Here is a 19,297-nt window from a genome sequence, read left to right as displayed (position 1 = left end):
TAACAGAGGTGATGTTATAAAAGATATTTTGGGGGACTAGAAGGGCAATGAAAGAGGTCCTTGAAGCAATAAGGAGGGATTTTGGTTCGGTCATTCTGAGCATCTACATCATGGATTCTTTGTTTAGATATTTGGCGAATTCTGTCAGGGCAAAGTGATATTAAAAGTGGCGGACCACAGAAAGAAAAATCTTTAGCAATATTTTTTTCCCAAGAGGAAACAAAATGGTTGGCAAATGTGAGCTGGGCTACTGTTTTGTCTAGTTGGAGAAGAACAAATGAGACAGAGAGGGGAACTTGTAATCAGATGCTTAAAAAATGGATGAAATAGCTTCATAAGCAAAGAACTGGGCATCAAACAGCAATTCAATTTAGCATTAAATATAGGACTGAAAGTGTACATCTAGATATTTAAAAGTCTCAACCTACTGATTTGGGAAGCCATTTGTAGTCCATTTATGCTAACAGTGTCTCTTAGTAAAAAAACACCATTGTTTATAGTTTATTATTAGTCCTTAATGTAGCAATATTTGACTAATATACAAAGACTGCAGCAAAGGCCTACTTGTGATAAAGAATTACAGTGTCATCAGCATAAAGAAGCAAAGAGATTGGTCTACAATTTAGTGAGGGAAGTTGGATCTATGCTTGTATAGAGCTTGAAAAATGTTGCTGACATAAACATTAAATAGAGAGGAGGCAAGAATACAACTTAATACTTTTCGGGTTAGAATTGAGGGAGCTAGTGCACAGTAACATATTTGACTTGCCATGCGAGATCCTCATGAAACATTATAATTAGTCTCAGTAAGCATCAGTGAATAAAGATTGCAGCTAATTTCTGCCATAGCTGCTTACGAGGGAACAAATGAAAAGTGGCTTTCAAATAAATAAAAGTGGCATAAAGAATTCCATGGGGTGACTAGATTAGTTTTCAGCTAGATGAAAATGTGATGCCTTGGTCAGAAACGAAAAATACTGGCTGAAGCCAGTTTGTTCTATGGCTATAATTTTTTCTTGAATCATCAAATCCATTAACTTCATGCAGAGATACTTGGCATATAATTTGCTTATTATACTTAATAACATGGTTGGCCAATAGCATAACTCTATTTTTTAAAAATAGATCCAGGGTCTAGGTTTGCTCATTGTGTATGTGTGTGTGTGTGAGACATATTATCTCCTCATAGCTGATCACCCAAATTAATGCTTCTTGGAATTTATTAGAGGATTTTTTTTTATCAGACCTGATTTTACAGTTTCTATACTCTTTCCTGACTTTAGCTGGGGATTTCAGTGCCAGGTAACAGCCTGATAATAGAACTCACTTTTAAAGCTCTCTCCTATCATATAGTTAATGGAATGTTCTCAGTCATTGGGAGTCTCCATAAAATGGTTATATGTGTAAAAAAAGGATGCCAGTACAGAAGACCACTACTTTGGATTTGAGTTTAAGAGTTCTACTGGTATCAAGTCACTTTCAACTGTTTTTCCATTTTTCAAGTGGAAGATCAAGTTGCAGTAATTGGAGGCTAATCAGGGGGAGGGTCACTCAATGGGCGATAGAATGCTTGATGCTAAGGCAAATGTCTCACAAAAGTAGCTGTCCTGAGCCATGGAGTTCATTACATATGCTTTGTGTAAGAGTTGTCTAGGGGCTGATGGTTTTTTGTTTGTTTTCATTTTTAGGTTTGTGTATCTATGTATTATTAAAGGTGGAAGATTTATATGATCTGAAGAGAAACCAGAGTTCTGGTTTGTTTAAATACTTAGGTGTGTTTTCAGTCTTCTACTTGGTGGTCTATTCAAACAAGTAGAAGTTTGAAAGAGAGCATTTCTAGTAAAAGCCCAGTGAATGTCCCTTGCAACTGCTAAATTTGCAGGTCAGTTTGGTAACAATTATGTCTAAGCAGCTATTAAACTATTTAAAGCCAAAGTTACGGGTTTTATGCTATATGGTCCTCAATTATATATTTATAAGGAGTCTTCTAGTTTAGAAACAATCCAATCAAAATTCTTGAAAATCTTACTATAAGTCCCTTATTCAACTCCCAATTAAACTCTTACATGGCTAGAATGAGGCTGCATTTCCCTTGAGGCCCAATTAAGACTTTGTCACCTTAGATTATGGCTGAAGCAAGTCTACTGGGGAACTTCCTTAATCCATCTCACCTTGCTAGATAGATTCTCTTCCAACCTAAGAAGATAAATTAATGACAATTTAGCATATTGCAGTCTTACCATGTCAGAACTACCTACTTTGGGACTTGATAAAGCCCTGCCTGAACTAAAGCAAAGAATTGGAGACCTAGATATCCAAAATGACAGAGCTAAAGTCTCCCATCCCTTTTATAGCACAATTATTCTTCCTGCCTGGATTATCCTTAGATATTTCTTTAACATCTTGAATGCCTCACATAGGAGACTATTTACTTTGGCTGAATTGGGGCACTATCTATTAGGACAACAACTGGTAGATATATAAGTCTCCCACTTGTTTCTGTTCAGACTTAAAGATAGGATCTGTCTCACATGTGCTATTAAAATGTCCATTGTGCATCCAATGACAATCAAGTTTAATACTACAGTTGTTAATAACTCTGATTGCCATTGCGACCAGGAGGCTATTGCCTTCTTCTGCCTGACCACTCTTCAGAAAACTATAAGAAGGTTGCAAAATTCTTATCAATATTTATTGATTGATTGATCATATTTATATAGCCGCCCATCTCAGAAAAGAATGACTCTGGGCAGCATACAATACTCAATTAAAAACTCATAAATACATATAAAAGCAATCATTAAACTATAAAAACTATAAAAAGCACACAAAACGGGAGAGGATACTATTAATCGTAGTAAGGGAGCCTTGAAAAATCTCCCCGGTCCCCTGGGACCCACAGTCCTGGTCACATAGCTAGGTCTTCAGTGACTTGTGGAATGTTAAGAGGGATGGGGCTAATATCACTTCCGGGGGGAGAAGATTCCACAAGGCAGATATCACAGCAGAGACGGAACCTGCCAAATGGAATTCCCTGGCAGGCAGGACCTGCAGCATGCCTTCTCTGCCAGACCTGATGGGATGGGCAGATGTAATTGGGGAAAGGTGGTCCCTCAAATAACCTGGCCCCATGCCATTAAGGACTTTAACAGCTATAACTGTTAAAAACCATCTAGTTCTTCCCTCATTTTATTAATTGTTAGCTACCAATTGTTTTAGGATTTTCTCACAATTTTAAACATTCCTTTTTATAGTTATTGTATTGTATGCTGGTCTTTTATTATGTTTGGCCTTGGACCATAAATACATTTTGATAAATATTACAAGTGGCTCTCAGTTAATGACCACTTGTTCAGCAACTGTTTGAACTTATGATGGCACTGAATGAGTGGTACTTATAACCGGTCCTCAAAGTTCTGACCATTGCAGCACCCCCACGGTCCTGTGATCGCGATCTGGGCACTCAGCAATCAGCCTGGATTTCCAACCATCACAGAGTCAAGTGATCATGATTTGCAACCTTCCCTGCTGGCTTTCCACAAGCAAAGTCAATGGGGAAGCCGGCAGGAAATTGGAAGTTGGAAGTCGCAGTCACATGAGGTCCTTTCTTAACAACCCATGGTGATTTGCTTACAGATAGTAACTGGTTAACTGCTGGAACTGCTGTCACGGTCACATGATGTCATGCTTTATGACTGTATCGCTTAGCAACAGAAATTCCTGTCCCAATTGCCATTGTTAAGTGAGGACTACCTGTATTAAAATACAAAGAATACAGAAAAGGGCAAATACTGCAATGCAAAGAAAGGAAAAAAAGAGGAAAAAAAAAAGAAAATACAAAAAAGATGTCTATGTTTAAGTTAAAAATAAACCATGGTAAGAAAAAAAATAAGTAAGCTGCATCTTCCCCATACTTTCCATTTATATCCCCAACCACAGGCCACAGTTTGAATATTTGACCTTTGCATCTAACATTAATAATTGTTGCTAGTTTCTATTTGAGTCCTAAAAACCATATTCCAGACATCTACATCTGCCTTGCTCTGTGATACATTGTATGTAAGGGAGCCACTCTTGCTTAAACTTAGTCAGTCTTTGTGTGTGTGTGTGTGTGTGTGTGTGTGTGTGTGTGTAGTATCAGTTTTGCCACTGCAGCACATTCTCCAATTTTAGCTTCCCAGTCTGATATTGTAGGCAATATCTCTTTTCCAATGTGGTGCTAGTTTTATTCTTGCTGCAGTCAACATATATCTTAATAAATTGTTAATTTTTTCATGTATGTTTTCTGTTATTATGCCTAATAGAAACATCTGTAGCTTCAGTTCAATTTTTTTTATGTATTTCCTTTCAATGCTTTTGAGGATTTTTTGCATGACCGCCACATGTGGTAAAATGTTCCTTCTTTGTTATGACATTCCACCATTTGTTTTTATATGCTATATCTATCTTGGCAATTGTACATGGAGTTATATACCATCTGTAAAACATTTTATACCATTTTAATTTTCCCTTAAATTGTAGCTTTGAGCAAATTGTATTGATTTTTTTCCCATAGTTCTTCCCATTGGCCCACTGTGATTACTTCTTTCAAATTTTGCATCCACTTTATCATACAGTTTTAAATTTGCTCTGACTCTGCCATATTCCAGCAACATGTTGGAGCTGATTTTTTGACTAAGTGCCAAAAGGACAGCTTACATAATTTTTTTCCCATTTTACCCTTTGCCATGGCAATTGCTTTCTTCTCAGGTGAATCTTATAATCTGCCTTCAAAGAGCAAAAACACTCAATGTGAACAATGATATTTTTTTTTTTCCTCTGGAGACTCTAAATTTTTAAAGAATACATCTTAAAACATCCATAAGCCTGGTTTTAGCTAGTATGCATTCTTTATTGAACCAAGGCTTTGAAAATTTATTTCTTGGGTTGCCACACACAGGAACAGAATGAGAACTAAGTAGATCTTGAAGAGCTTTCATTAGTTAATGGAAAGTATTTACAGGCAGTACTCGTTTAATGCCCACTCGTTCAGCAACCATTCAAAGTTACGAAGGCGCTAAATGAGGGAGACTTACAATGGGTCCTTGTAGCTGTAGCCGTTGCAGCATCTCCATGGTCATGTGATTGCAATTCGGGTGCTTGGCAACTGGCTCGCAGTTACGATGTTGCAGTGTCCTCTGATCATGTGATCGCCATTTGTGATCTTCACTGCCCACTTCTGACAAGCGAAGCCAATGGGGAAGCTGGTAGGAGGTCGCAAATGGTGATCATGTGACTGCAGGATGCTGTGACCGTGTGGGATTTACCTAATGGTTGCAGTTGGGACTGTTGTAAGTCAGTGTGGTCATGTGACATTGCGCCTTATGACTGTGTCGCTTAGTGTCGGAGTTTCCAGTCCCAATTACTGGCCCAATTACCAAGGACTACCTGTAATGCTTCAGGGGCATCTACCACTGACATAATGGACTGTTTAAATAGTGAAGCTTCAGAGAATTACAAAATGGGGTCTGATGAAAAAAAATGGGATCTAATAAATCCCAGAAAGCATTAGTCTCTGAGATTTTTCCAAGACCTTCATTGCCATCCTACCAAATGCTAGTCTGTAGTATACTTCTTGATTGCTTGTCCTTTACTGTTGATAGTTAATCCTAAAAAAACAGAAGCTTTCTATTATTTTACTGCCTACATTGTCAATCCTAAGGCTAGTTACTGTATCTGTTGCAGAACATTGGCATTTTCAGCTATCAGAGTAGTGTCATTATCATAGCATAAGTTATTAATGTTTTTCTTCTACTTTTAAATCTACACTCATCTTCTTACAATCCAGCCTCCCAGAATATATTGGTAGAATAAATAAGGAGAGAGTATACAGTCTTATCTCATTTCTTTGCCAGTCTGTTTCACCATGTTTTGTCTGGGCTATGGCTTCTTGTCCTGTATATACAGTATGTTTCTCATGAGGACAATGAGATGTTTTTCTAAGGACATTACACAGTCAACACAATCAAAGGCCTTTGTATAATCAGTGAAGCACATACTGACTTCTTGTTCCTTCGGCTTTTCTAAAGCCAGCTTGAACATTAGACACATACACATTCCAATCCATCTAGGACTCTAACCTGTGTTAGATTATTATAAGCAGTATTTTGCTAACATGTGAAATTAAGTATATTGTGCAAAAGTGCATACTTGGCTAATTCTCTTTTCTTTGGTATTAGCACATAACCCGACTGCTTCCAATCTGTTGCCCACTATGTCATTCTCCAGATTTGCTGACATAGTTTGGTTAGAACCTTTAGTAATTCTTCTTCTGTTGTTTGCCATATTTTTGTAGATATTTCATCAATTCTGTAGCCTTCTGACTTGGTAATGATCGGAATGCTGATCTAACTTCTAGTATCTTCTAGTACTAGAGGTTCTTGTAAGTAGGGAATATCTTCTAGGGTATTTTGGTTGTTAACAGTTCTACTGTCCAGAATTTCAGCATACTTCTTCCATTTTTGTTTGATCTTCTTTGAATCAGTAGCATGTTGAACACCAATTGACCTGAGGGGCCCATCATCAATCATTATAATGTCAGTTGCTTTATTTTGTCTATTCATGTAGTTATTTTGGTAAAATATTGGAATGGTTTGTCACTACATTCTCCTGTGTAGTATGAAATTATGCCTTTGTCTTTGTCACTAAAGTAATCATCCAGAACCTTCCTATATCACTGATGCCTAATACAAGTGCCTGCTTGCTTTAGCTGGGCAGTTGGGATGATCTATATATCTTGGGCAGCCTGCTGAGAGTATATACTCTTGGCATACATTCCCATCATTCCCTCTGAGGAACATCCACCCACCTCCCCAGCCCTACCATGATGCATGATGAGGCGGCATAGCAGTATTTGGTGAGGGGCAAGATTAATGTTATCAAAATGAACATTATGTTGAGATTCACATATAATTTTAGAGGGATTCCAGTGTTGATTTCTATTAGATATTTTATACTAGATAACTTACTGAGAAAATTTTAATAGCAGGGTGCAGCCCCTAGGATACTGTTGGCTAAATTGAGGCTGATAGTGGCTTTAACCAACCAGATTTTCAACTATATAAATAATTTCCTTTTTTTCTGTTTCCTGCAAAAAGTCCAAAAAAGGTTTCCAGTTAGCATTAAAATTATACAATGTCTTATCACAAATCAAAGCCGTCAATTTTGCCATCTCAGCCAACTCAATCAGCTTCACCATCTGTTCTTCCACTGTAGGTAATATCTTATCTTTCTACCTCTGTGCACATAAAAGCCTTGCTGCTGTTATCATATATAAGAACAAAGTTCCATTAGTTTTTTCCAACTGTTTATCCATCAAGCCCAAAAGAAAAGTCTCTGGTTTTGATTGAATATTAATCTTTAAAATCTTCTGTATGCAAATATGTATCTCATTCCAATTTTTTTTTGCTTTTTTACAAATCCACCAGATAGAATGTCCCTTCTTGTTGTTCACATTTCCAACATACATTTGAAGTACCTTTATACATTTTAGATACTTTTTCTATCAACAAGTACCAACTATACATCATTTTATAAAAGTTTTCTTTAAGGTCCTTTCTGCCACATATCTTCCCATTGTTCCATCTGTATATTGCAGTCAAAGTTTTTAGCCCATTTTTCATACAGTTCTTAACTTGTTCATCTTCTGTCTCTAGTTTCAGTAAAAGTTTATACATCTTGGCAATAACATGTTCATCATTAGTACATAATTCTGCTTCAAATTCAGTCTTACCATATTCAAAACTATAATTCCTTTTATCCATTTTAAATCTTTCTTGTAATTGTATATAAGAAAACCATTGACACATGTATCTTTCTGATATCAATTCCTCTCATCTTTAATTTAACATCCCCTTGAGAAAATTCCAGTATGTCACAATAAGTTAACCATTTATGTTTAGTTACCATTTCTCTTCTATAAAAAGCTTCTTGTGGTGACAACTATAAAGGAACCTTCAGAGACAACCTAGATTTATATCTGTTCCATATTCTCAATATGGCACGTGTAATAAAATGATTTTTAAAATTTACATTAAGTTTAACTTTATCATACCATAAATAGCCATACCCCCCAAATCTTAGGTCATGCCCCTCTAGTTTCAATAACCTATTTCTAAAAGTCACCCACTCTTTCATCCAAACCAAACAAGCTGCAAAATAAAACTTCAAATCCAGGAGACCTAAACCTCTTCTTTCTTTAGCATCTTGTAAAACTTCGTACTTAATTCATGTTTGTTTGGGGGGTTTTTGGCCTTGCCACACAAATTTAGATATGTCTTTATGCCATTGTTTAAATGGAACATCAATTGTCATAACAGGTATTGTTTAAAACAAAAATAACAAGATATTGAGGGAAGGATTTTCCACACAACTTGTCCCCCATTTTCCAGGCTGTCCTTTCAACAGTCCCCAAGAAAATTAAGAACAGTTCAAAAGTTTGCCAGGAAGGCAACAATTAACATGCCTCTGGGGATGAGTGAGGGATTAGGAATAGACATCTACATCTCAAAGACTCTACTAATCACATCTCCTATTGTCCCTCAATGAGCCTATCATGCTAGTAAGAAACACAGCCACCCTGGAAGACTTTTATGGGGTCCCCCTAACCAACTTTTTCAGACTGAAGAAGCTGCTTGGACAAGTAGCAAAATGTCTCTACCAAAAAAGAAAAGAAGTCCAGTTGCCATGACTCAATTCCAGTGTTAACTTTAATTAACAATTCCTGGTGTTAACTTTAATTCCTCCTCTTTCTTCTTTATCTCCTTCAAAATAGCTTGCATTTTCTCTTGATTCCTCTTTTTGAACTCAGTGTTATACTATATGAAATACCCTCTAATAAAAGCTTTGCTTGCATCCGAAACTATTCTCAAGTCTGTACCTTTATTTAGATTATTCTCAAAAAAATTCTATTAATTTTTTTTACAATCTTTCTCTATCTCTTCCTTTTGCAACAACATTTCATTTAATCTCCATCTGAATGAATTAGATTTTCTTTTAAAAGTCCAACTCACTGTGTTATGATCAGAGAAAGTCTTTGGTAAAATCTCTCCTTTAGAAGTATTAACAGCCAAAGTCTTTGAACTCCAGATCATATCTACCCTTAAGAATGATCTGTGTCTTTCTGAAAAATAGGTATATTCTTTAGAGTTAGCATTTTTCTTTCTCCATATATCCACTAAAGAAAAATTGCCCATCAAATCAAAATTGTCTTAGGTAATTTACCCTGATTCTTTTTAACTTCCTTCTCTGATATTTTATCCAAGTGGGGGTATATCACTCCATTCCAATCTCCAATCAGGCACCTATTTGCATAAGAAAAATGTATTAGTTTTTCCATAAGATATTTAAAAATGTTTTCTTTATCTTCATTTGGAGCATAAAGTTCCAAGATTAATGATTTAATTCCCTGTAATTTGACTTCTACTCCAACAAATATACCATGTTCATCAGCTGATACTTATTTTAGTTTTAATTGTGGGTAACATATAACACAACTCCATTAACTTTTTTGGACCTGCCAAAATAAATTCTTGTCCCAAATTCTTGCAAATCAAATATTTTATGTCCTTTTCTCTAATATAAATCTCTTGTAAGCAAATTACATCTTAAGTTATTTTAAATGGTGAAACACTTTTCTTTTCTTTTGTGGAGCATTTGCTCCATTAATATTCCATGTTTGCTATTTGTAATCCATAATTAAGTCAGTAATTTAGAAAAGTCTGTACCTGTGGCACCCAATTCAGAGTCCTCTTTTTCATCTTCCTCCTGGACCTGTTTGGCTTTTGAGATTGTCTGCTCGTCCTCCTTCATTTGCATCTCTTCCAAGTCTCCTTTGAATTTTTCCAGAAATTCTTTGGTTTTATGAACTGAATTCACTTGAAATCTTTTCTGTTGGAAAGTAAAAATCACTCCCTCCAATTTATCCCAATGGAACAAATTCTTCAGTTTCAATACCTCTGTCAAAAACAAAACAAAACAAAACCCTTTCTCTTACATAAAGTTCTGATGGGAATTTCTTTTAATGTAATTTATAGTATAATTATATCCACATTGTCAATCTTCAATCTAGTATTAAAACGCCATTGCAGAACTTGATCCCTGGTCGTTTTCTTTGCAAATGTACTAATACGTCCCTTGGTAGATGTCTTATTGCTGCATAGTGTGAAATTACCCAGTACACCTTATCAATCTCATCTTCAACTTTTTCCTCCTCCCAATTAAAAAATTCTGCCAACACTTGAACCACCCTTCTTCTAATATCTTCCCCTGGAATTTCTGGAATAGCTCTGAATCTCAGGCAGAATTCCTTCTCCCTGAACTCCAGCAAAGCCACATTATCCAGTCTTTTCTCCAACTCAAGATCTCTGGTTTCTGCTTTATTCTCCAATGTTTCCATTCTTTCAGTAACCTGCTTCATTTTCCCAGTGATTTGTTTCATCTCTCCAGCTATTTGTTTCATATAACTGCCCATTTTATCTAGTCTTTCTTTCATTTTTTTCCGAAATTGCAAATTTAGCCTCTAATTCATCAAACATTAGTTTAAGCAAACTTAAAGGGACCATCTTTTCCTCTAATGGTTGTTCTACTGAGCCTCTTCTCATTTCTTTCATTTCTCTCAGTGCCTTCCTCGTAGCCATATTCTTTTTATTTTTTATTTTTTTTCCCTTTACACAAGTAAAATGGATAGCTGGATATATTAAATACAAGAGAAAGTAAACAGACAGTTCACGCCCTCTGGTGTCTTTCAAGATGGAATTGCAGGTAGACATCAAAGGAAACACAGGGATCAAGTTACAGTCTTCTGTTTTAGAAACCCAGACAATTAACAAGCATAGTCCAGCAAAACAAAAAACTTTCCCATGGAAAAATCAAGCCTCATTACTGCAAATGGAGTTTCATGAAAAAATAACCTTCTAACACATAAATCTTCCCTTTTCACTGTAACTTTTAAGTCTCTTTTAAATTCCAATTTTCATTTGTCCTTTTGCTAATTTATCAGATTCAAATTAAAGCTCTATTTCTTCTTTTAAAAATATAGTCCCAAAAATAAGCCCCAAGAGAGTTACTTAATCTATTGCGAAGGAAGGTCTCTCTTAAGTTGAAAAATAATTATAATCCACAGTGCTTTAGAAATGAGGTTCAATCAGCTCTTGTATCCATATAAAGGCTATACTGCAGCTGCAAACAAAGATGTATCCCCTGCCTCCCAGCTGTTCAACTCAAAAGCCATTCACAGAAGCTTCCGTCTCCACGATTAGCTTTTGTGGAACAGCCGTCCAGAGACTGAATGGGCTGATTTCTCACTTCCTCCTTGGTCTGGAGAATGTTGGGCGGCCAGTGCTTGCTGACAGCCACTGATCCAGCAACGATGCCATCTCTGCTATTTCGAAGACGCCTAAGCTGCCATTGATCCCCACCAGAAGTCTCAACTTTGCCCAAAAGAATTAATGGACACTGATTTAACATCAGGATTCAAAACAAGAACAAAATAATATCAGGACATTTCAACTTGCTAGGACACTCTATTGTATCTTGTTCTAAAAAGACACAATGGGTTTTTGACACATTACAATTATTAATTGATAAGGTACTTGTAATCTGTCTCACATGTAACCAGCATTTGCATAACCAACTTGTCTTCCCCTCCCTTCCTCTGTCACTGCTTCATTCCAATTTAAATCCTACAGCAGCCTAGCAACTCCATGTATCTGATAAAGTGAGTTACAGCTCATAAAAGGTTATGCTTTTTACTAAAATTGGGTAGTTGGAAAAGTTACTACTAGACTCCCTGATTTGTTTGCTACCATAGACATGGCTCTTCTCTTAAAATGTTTCTGCCCAACATAAAGCCATACCACGCTTCCCAAACTTTGCTGATTGTCACCTCTCATATGCTTTTGATCAGAAATTTGCCAAATACCTTCCCAGATACACTTAACAAATTAATCCTCCAGTAGGTTTTGCGTTCACTTTTGTTCCTTTCCCTTCACTAGAAGGGAATAATAACATTCTTCTAATTGTTAGGCACAGATGTCATTTTCACATGCACATTAAACAAGTCAGAGGGCCACTCCATAAGCCAACCATGGGTTGTACATCTTGCTCAGTACCATCTTTTCTAGAAATAAGTGTTAACAAACACATTGCTGCTACTGATTAAATGTGTTTCTGGAGAAAATCTGCTTGCCTTTTCTATGAGCATTTATTTATTTTCTGAAATTAATGCAGCACTGAACAAAGCCTTCCTGGAAGATAAAAAGGCTGTTATTTCTGTTAAGATCACAAAGACTGCTTCAAGGGAAACAAAAGGCCTGAGCTGAGTTTGCTCCATTTGCTGATAACAATATAATATAAATATATGCACTGCCTCTTGAGCCTCCTTTCTGTTGTTTTGCCCATCTAGTTCAGAATCACCTTTCAGAATAAGTTGGACAAAGATACCTTATATATCTAAATTTATATTTGTCCCTTTGCATGCAGTTCTTATGTTAAGTCTGTAAATTGTATGTTTGTTAATTTTGTTTTTAATTATTATAAGTAGCCCTGGATACATAGGGGAGAGAAATAGTAAATAATAAATATTTACATCTTATATATATTATCTAAAAACAACTGTTATAAATGGAGGAATGTATAAATCTTTTTGTCTCAAGATTTATGTAAATGTTCCCCAAATTTAAAATTACATGGCTGTAAGCAATAGCAAGAAATCCACTATTCTTTTTTGTAATTATACCCTAATAAAGTTTTGCGTATAGTGTAGGGCAGCTCTGTGTAACATACGGCCCACAGGCTGCATGCCACCCGCCAAGCAGTCTTTTGCTGCCTGCCAGCACTTTTTGAAAACTCAGTAAATCCACTACTGCCAAATGTTACCACCACCACCCTGAAAGACACACTGCCAAGCACCTACACTGCCTCCAGGCCTCACCAACACCATCAACTCCACTGCTGCTGCTGCGCCGCTAGCCGTTGAACAACTGATCAGCACACCAGTTATTCCTTTGTGGTCCTCAATTCTTTTTAATTTATCAGTGTGGCTCTTTCCCTTCTATAAGTTGGACTGGCCTGGGGTAGAGTCTAAGAATCCAACAACCTTTTCCATTTAAATAGCATATTTCTAGCCCCTTATAATAACCTGCAGAATATTTTCAATGCTATAAGTGCAAGATCATATGTAAAAGTATGCTAGGTTATAGTTAACATCCTTCTTCTCATTCTATGCAGGTGAAACTGAACAGGAGCTGGGACCTCCTCCCTCTGTAGATGAAGCAGCAAACACACTCATGACTCGCCTGGGCTTCCTCCTGGGAGAAAAGGTCACTGAGCTACAGGCAGGGAATCAGTATAACATGGAAGGACAGGAAGACAATCAGGTGGGTTTAAAACTTTGTGCAGAATGATAGCAATTTCACTGTATTCTGATTATGGAAAACAAAATACTGTATGCTATGATTCAGATCTCAAGAGACCATATCTTGTAGTCTGAAATCTATACATACAGTATTGGTGATTAACTAGAACTTGAGATATATTCTTTCCTCTGTTAAACTTGTAAATATGCAGAGATGGAGGAAACCAAGTCAAGTTAAATCAAAGTAAGAAATATTTCTGGATATATAACTCTGACTAGAAGCTAAATTGGCTTTCTTGTATAAGATCCAAGTAGGAAGAACTTTTCAGGTTTTGTCATTTTGTCAGATGTTAGTTTAACAAAGAATTTTGTCTATATAGATTAGACAGAAACTAATGTAAACTGTTTTTAGTCATTCTTGTTTAAGATGGGATACAGATTAAACAGAAAAACAGTAAAATCAAGTATATGATCAAATGATGGGCTTAAAGCAATTTGCCATCTTAGATTATCCATTCTTTTAGCCATAAAAAAGTTCCTCTGCCTGCTAATTATTTTTCTAAGGAAGGGCATCCCTCTACCATTTAGTACTGTGGTTAAAATATTATTCTGGATTAACTTGAACATGCTGCAACTATTGACAAAGAAACAGCTCTCTTCAAAAAGCTGAGCAAGTTGATGTGGTTCTTACAATGCCAGGTCATTGGAAAGACATAATGATACTGTATAAGGTAATGCAGTAGACCTATTCTCCATACCCAGCCTTTACAAAAGTTTCTCTGCTTATCTCTGGAGGATGTGGCCAGGACCCAGTACAGATTCATTAAATTACTTCATCTCATGCTATTAGTCTGATAGCAAATTACCCCTTTCTAGATTTCAAGGAGGGAAGCCCCAAGTTGGTTTGTCTTCAAGATTTTCAGAACAATTGACAATTTTTGCATAGGAGTCTCTTAGAAAGAACATGCTTTCTGGAAGTTTTAATCAAAAGGGGAGATTCTCAAATATATGCACTGCCTTGATCTGAGAATAGTGTGCTCTTTGTCCAATTTCTTTCATAAATCAAAGTTCAGTATGCCAGACTTCACTGGATGATATTTTGTCTGTGTGTGTGTGTGTGTGTGTATTGGTCTGTATGTGTGTGTGTGTAAGTATGTATATGTTTATGTATGTGTGTATTTATGTGTATGTATATATAAGTGTGTGTATTTGTGTGTATACATTTACATATAGTATATCCTAAAGCAACAAGAAAATGACCTCCTTCCTCCATGGGGGCCAATTTCTCCCCCCAAATTTTCCTTCAAAGAAGCCAACAAGAAGTCAAATAGAGTTGCTTTCAACTTTAAGAGAAGTTGAAAAAAAATAATTTGGAGTTGCATGTTCAGCAGCTTTTTGCTGACTTAGCTCAGAAGCATAGTCCCATTGTCATGAGATTTTTTTGCCATCTTCAACATTTATCTTAGGACTTAGACTTGAATGAAATTCAGAGAAGATAATGATTTTTCCAGATCTTCCTCCACAGACAGTTTAAAAGTAAAAGCTTTCTTTTTTGGGAGTGAGGGTGGGGGGAGGGAACTTGCCAATCAGCAAAACAAAAAGGGCTAAAGTTTTTGGTTTTTTGTTTGTTTGTTTACCCCTGATGTGAAAATGTTTTATAATCCAGCCACAGCTGAGAAATTCACTTGTGGGAGAAAAGGAAAGGAAATAGCAGTAATCGTATTGATTTTTTAAAATTTGCTACAGTATAGCTTAACTCAGGGTGGAGTTCATAGTGCACTCTACCAGAAGTCCTAATGGGATTTTGTTTGTTGGAAGGCAGGGTGTGTTAGATTTTAGTCATTTTGTATTCTTATTTTTCTTTTGGAAGCTTCTCATACACTGAGAGTTCTGTTTTTATTTTTTACTACTATACTTTGCATTTTGTTTTTGTTTTTTATTTTTATTGTTTTATTAAATTCTTAAAATATCATGTTAGCCTTTTGTGTGTGTGTATGTGTATGCATGGCTGGATAGTGTAGTGGTTAGAGCACCGCCCTTTGATATGGGAGACCTGGGTTCAAATCCCAGCTGGTACCTACCTTACCAGTAGGGGTCTTTGGGCAAAGACCCCCTAAAGCTTCACCTGTCTACCTCAAATATGAGAGTGACACAAACTAAGAGAGTCATGCCAGCTCGGATGTCGCCTGAATTAACAAAGTCCGTGTCAGATGTTGGGGAGCCAGGACAATCTGACAATAAGTGGGCTACTGAAACAAACCCATATATGGATGAGATAAGAGAACCTGGAATTGATGGAATGCTACTACAACAGTAGATCTAATGAGAGGGGATGTATGAAATGTATGAAGGAACTATGGATGGACAGAAGACCTACATCCACACTAACTGAGAAACAGCTAGGTACCCAACACTTCAACATAGTGAAGAGGAAGCAGCTCTCACAATTTGAGATAGACCAACTACACATTACATCCTGGACTCAAGAAGACCCAGAAGAACAACTGGATGTGTAGCCAACACCTGAAGCTGGAATGTCACTGCCACCCCTCCATTACAGAGCACAGCAGCTGATATGAGGCATAAGATCATGGATGAACTAGCTACAGTCAAGACCAATTACCAAGGCTCAGTGGAGAAGTACCATGAGATAGTATGCTAGAAGATGCCAATAGATCCCTCATGACAATCCCTACTACCACCATAACTCAAAGCAATGAACTGGTATACGCTACAGCTGCTATAATCCTGGAGATGCTTCGCACAATCAAGAAGAACAGCAGTACATAACCACCCCTGGAAAATGAGGTTGGAGGCTAAGATCAAGGCAACTCAGAAAGAAGTTAGTCAGCTGATGGAACTACAGAAGGGTGTGGAGATTAAGGATAAGACTCAGCTACTGAAAAAATACAAGGGCCTGACTCCATCTGAAGCCCTAGAGACTGTTAAACAAAGGCTCACAGCACTGGCTGCCAGGCTAAGGAGATAAATTAGAGAAGCAGAGGCCAAGAAGATAAATACCCTGTTCTCCAAAGAACCGTCCAAGGTGTACTCCCAACTGTAGTGAAACAACACAGTAACAGCAGAGTCACCAATAGCAGAAACTGTTGGTACTGGAAGAACATATGGGAGAAAGAGAAGACACATAACACCAGGATAAAGTGGCTGCAGGACCTGAAAGGAGACCGTAGCAATCTCTCAGAACAGGAACCAGTCACCATCACAGTAGTAGATGTCCAACAGTGGGTCAAAAACATGAAGAGCTGGACAGCACCTGGCCTGGACATGATCCACAACTACTGGCTAAAGAAACTAACAGCAGTGCATGAACACCTAGCAGTGCAGATGAACCAGCTGCAAGCAGCAGGCTCCTACCCAGACTGGCTAACACAAGGAAGGACAGTGCTGATCATAAAAGACCCCCACAAGGGAACAGCACCATCCAACTAGTGGCCAATAACCTGCCTCCCCACAACATGGAAAGGCCTATCAGTCACCATAGCCGCCAGATTACAGGACCATATGGGCCAGTACAAGAGCACAGCTCAGAAGGGCATTAGGAACAACACCAGAGGCTCAAAACACCAATTGCTCATAGATAGAGCAGTCGCCCGAGACTCAAGGTCTAGACAGACCAGTCTGAGCACAGCCTGGATTGACTACACGAAAGTCTACGACTCAATGCCACGCACATGGATCTTTGAATCCTTGGCACTATACAAAGTCGACAGGACACTAAGGACCTTCCTCAAGAACTCAATGGGACTGTGGGAGACAACACTGGAAGTCAACTCAAGACAGCTCACACAAGTAGCCATCAAGTGCAGCATATACCAAGGTGATCCACTGTCCCTGCTGCTGTTATGCATAGGTTTGAACCCCCTCAACCAGATAATCACAAGGACTGGATACGGATACAATTTCAAGAGTGGAACAACCATCAGCCACCTCCTGTACATGAATGACCCAGGGTGTGTGCTAAGAGTGAACGAGACATTGACTCACTGATCCACCTGACACGGATCTACAGTGAGGACATTGGGATGTCACTTGAATAGAGAAGTGTGGCTGGATGGTAGTAAAGAGAGGGAAGGTAGTTAAGACTGATGGGGTGGAACTACCAGCAGGCCACATGGCAGACATACAGGCCAGCTGCAAGTACCTTGGAATCCCACAGTCATGTGGGAACCATGATGAGGAGGCAAGGAAGACAGCAAAATCCAAGTAACACCAAAGGATAAGACAGATCCTGAAGAGCCAGCTCAATAGGAAGAACAAGATCCATGCCATCAGCAGGTATGCCCTGCCAGTCAGAAGTATGAGTGGTTCCAACCCTCTTTGTTTTCAAGAAGCAGGTAAAAGCGATATTGTTCCAGTGAACTTTTGGCTCATTTGGGTGAACATCATTGTGAGTGTTATTATTTTGTTTCTTTAAACTGAACCATTTTTTGAATTATTGTAAAATGGCCAGAGTCCATAAGGAGTGGAGACAGCTTATAAATATTGATAGATAGATAAATAAATTATTGTTTGAAATGTGCTGTTCCAAAATAATAATTATCTATATTTATTTTGTTGCAAATTAGAAGTAATTAAAAATATCCACCTTTCCCAAAGAATAAAATTGTTTTTATTTTGTTGTATATAATAAAATATATGAGGCCAGCAGTCAAGGTTTATTGGAACTCACTAAAATACAGGATTTTAAAAGGTATTGGGCAGGAGAAGATATATTAATGCTACTGGTTTCATCTTGTGCTAAGTTTGGTTTTCATTATTGCTGAAATAATGCATTTTTCACATGTTCTATATCTAAAGAACAGAATGAATGATACAGTTTATAAGGGAATGGAAGAGTAAATCTGTGTATCAGCTTTCCAATAGTCTAACATATCTGTGATTATATTAAGTGAATTCTTCACTGTGTTATAGTGAAAGCCTATAAGCTTTACTGACACACTGTGATGACTGTGTACCTGCTTCCAATTTTCCAGACTTCAGCGGTGTCCCAGCGAATAAGTCCCTGTTCCACACTGACCAGCAGTACTGCTTCACCACCTGCCAGTAGCCCTTGCTCCACCCTCCCTCAAACTAGCGCTAAGGATGTTATAGCAAAGGACTGCAGTTATGGAGCTGTCACAAGTCCCACATCTACTCTTGAAAGCAGGGATAGTGGCATCATAGGTGAGTCCTGGATATGCAGAAATGTATTTTAAAATTCGGCTATACAGTATTGGGGGTTTATGTTATATGGTATTCTGAAGGGAACTGGGAAAAGTGGAACAAGTATACCTGAGCTCTGAAAAAGTGGAACAAGTATACTTGAGCTCTGAACCTTATCTTGATAAAACATATAATTCTTTTTATGCTGATAGAGTTCCTAATTCCAAAATAGCTAGAAGTTGTTGATAGTCATACCTTTTAGAGAATCCATCCTTAGTTCAAAGGATGGCTTGTGCAGATTTCTGAACATACAGTTTAGGCTCAATATCAGAAACCTTCAAATGGTTAGGTTTAAGGGATGCAGAAATATCCTCCTAGAAAAAATCCAGAAAGTTGGGTATATGTCTGGATTGTTTTGAAAATACCAGTGTCAGTAAGTCAAAGTACTTTATTTTGGTCACTGACTAGTCTTACATAACATAAGAGATAGGAATAAAATAAGTTTAAAGATAATGTAAGATAAATAAAATGAAATTGAATGAAATGGCCAGCACAGATAAAACTTGATTAGTACCGGTGTCAGTACAGTATGTTTTCCTAATGCGCTCATATGTACAGTATTGTTGCTGGATACCCTCCAAGAGGCATCCTTAGCTTGAATGCTGTCTTTTCTGCATAGCCTAAGTAAGAGAGGAACTCTGCTCAGTTTCCAAGTGGTTAATTTTACAAAGTTAGGGTTCT

General features: G+C 37.5%; 1 protein-coding gene across 2 annotated transcripts in view; it reads left to right on the top strand.

Annotated features, from left to right (window-relative positions):
- TANC2 (tetratricopeptide repeat, ankyrin repeat and coiled-coil containing 2) overlaps positions 1-19,297 on the top strand; it is a 352,683-nt gene that overhangs the window by 232,006 nt on the left and 101,380 nt on the right. For both annotated transcript variants that reach the window (XM_088141581.1, XM_088141538.1), the window contains exons 6-7: positions 13,267-13,415; positions 18,388-18,577. In XM_088141581.1, the coding sequence (XP_087997707.1) occupies positions 13,267-13,415; positions 18,388-18,577 (339 nt within the window). The remainder of the gene's footprint in view (positions 1-13,266; positions 13,416-18,387; positions 18,578-19,297) is intronic.

The sequence above is a fragment of the Python bivittatus genome, unplaced genomic scaffold, assembly GCF_059951505.1.
Source record: "Python bivittatus isolate LINGU-HERP-01145 unplaced genomic scaffold, Pbiv_v1 ctg000000_np1212, whole genome shotgun sequence".
In the NCBI taxonomy this organism is placed as follows: Eukaryota; Metazoa; Chordata; class Lepidosauria; order Squamata; family Pythonidae; genus Python; species Python bivittatus.
The sequence above is the reverse complement of the archived record's forward strand: the minus strand, read 5'-3'. Positions and strand labels throughout refer to the sequence as shown.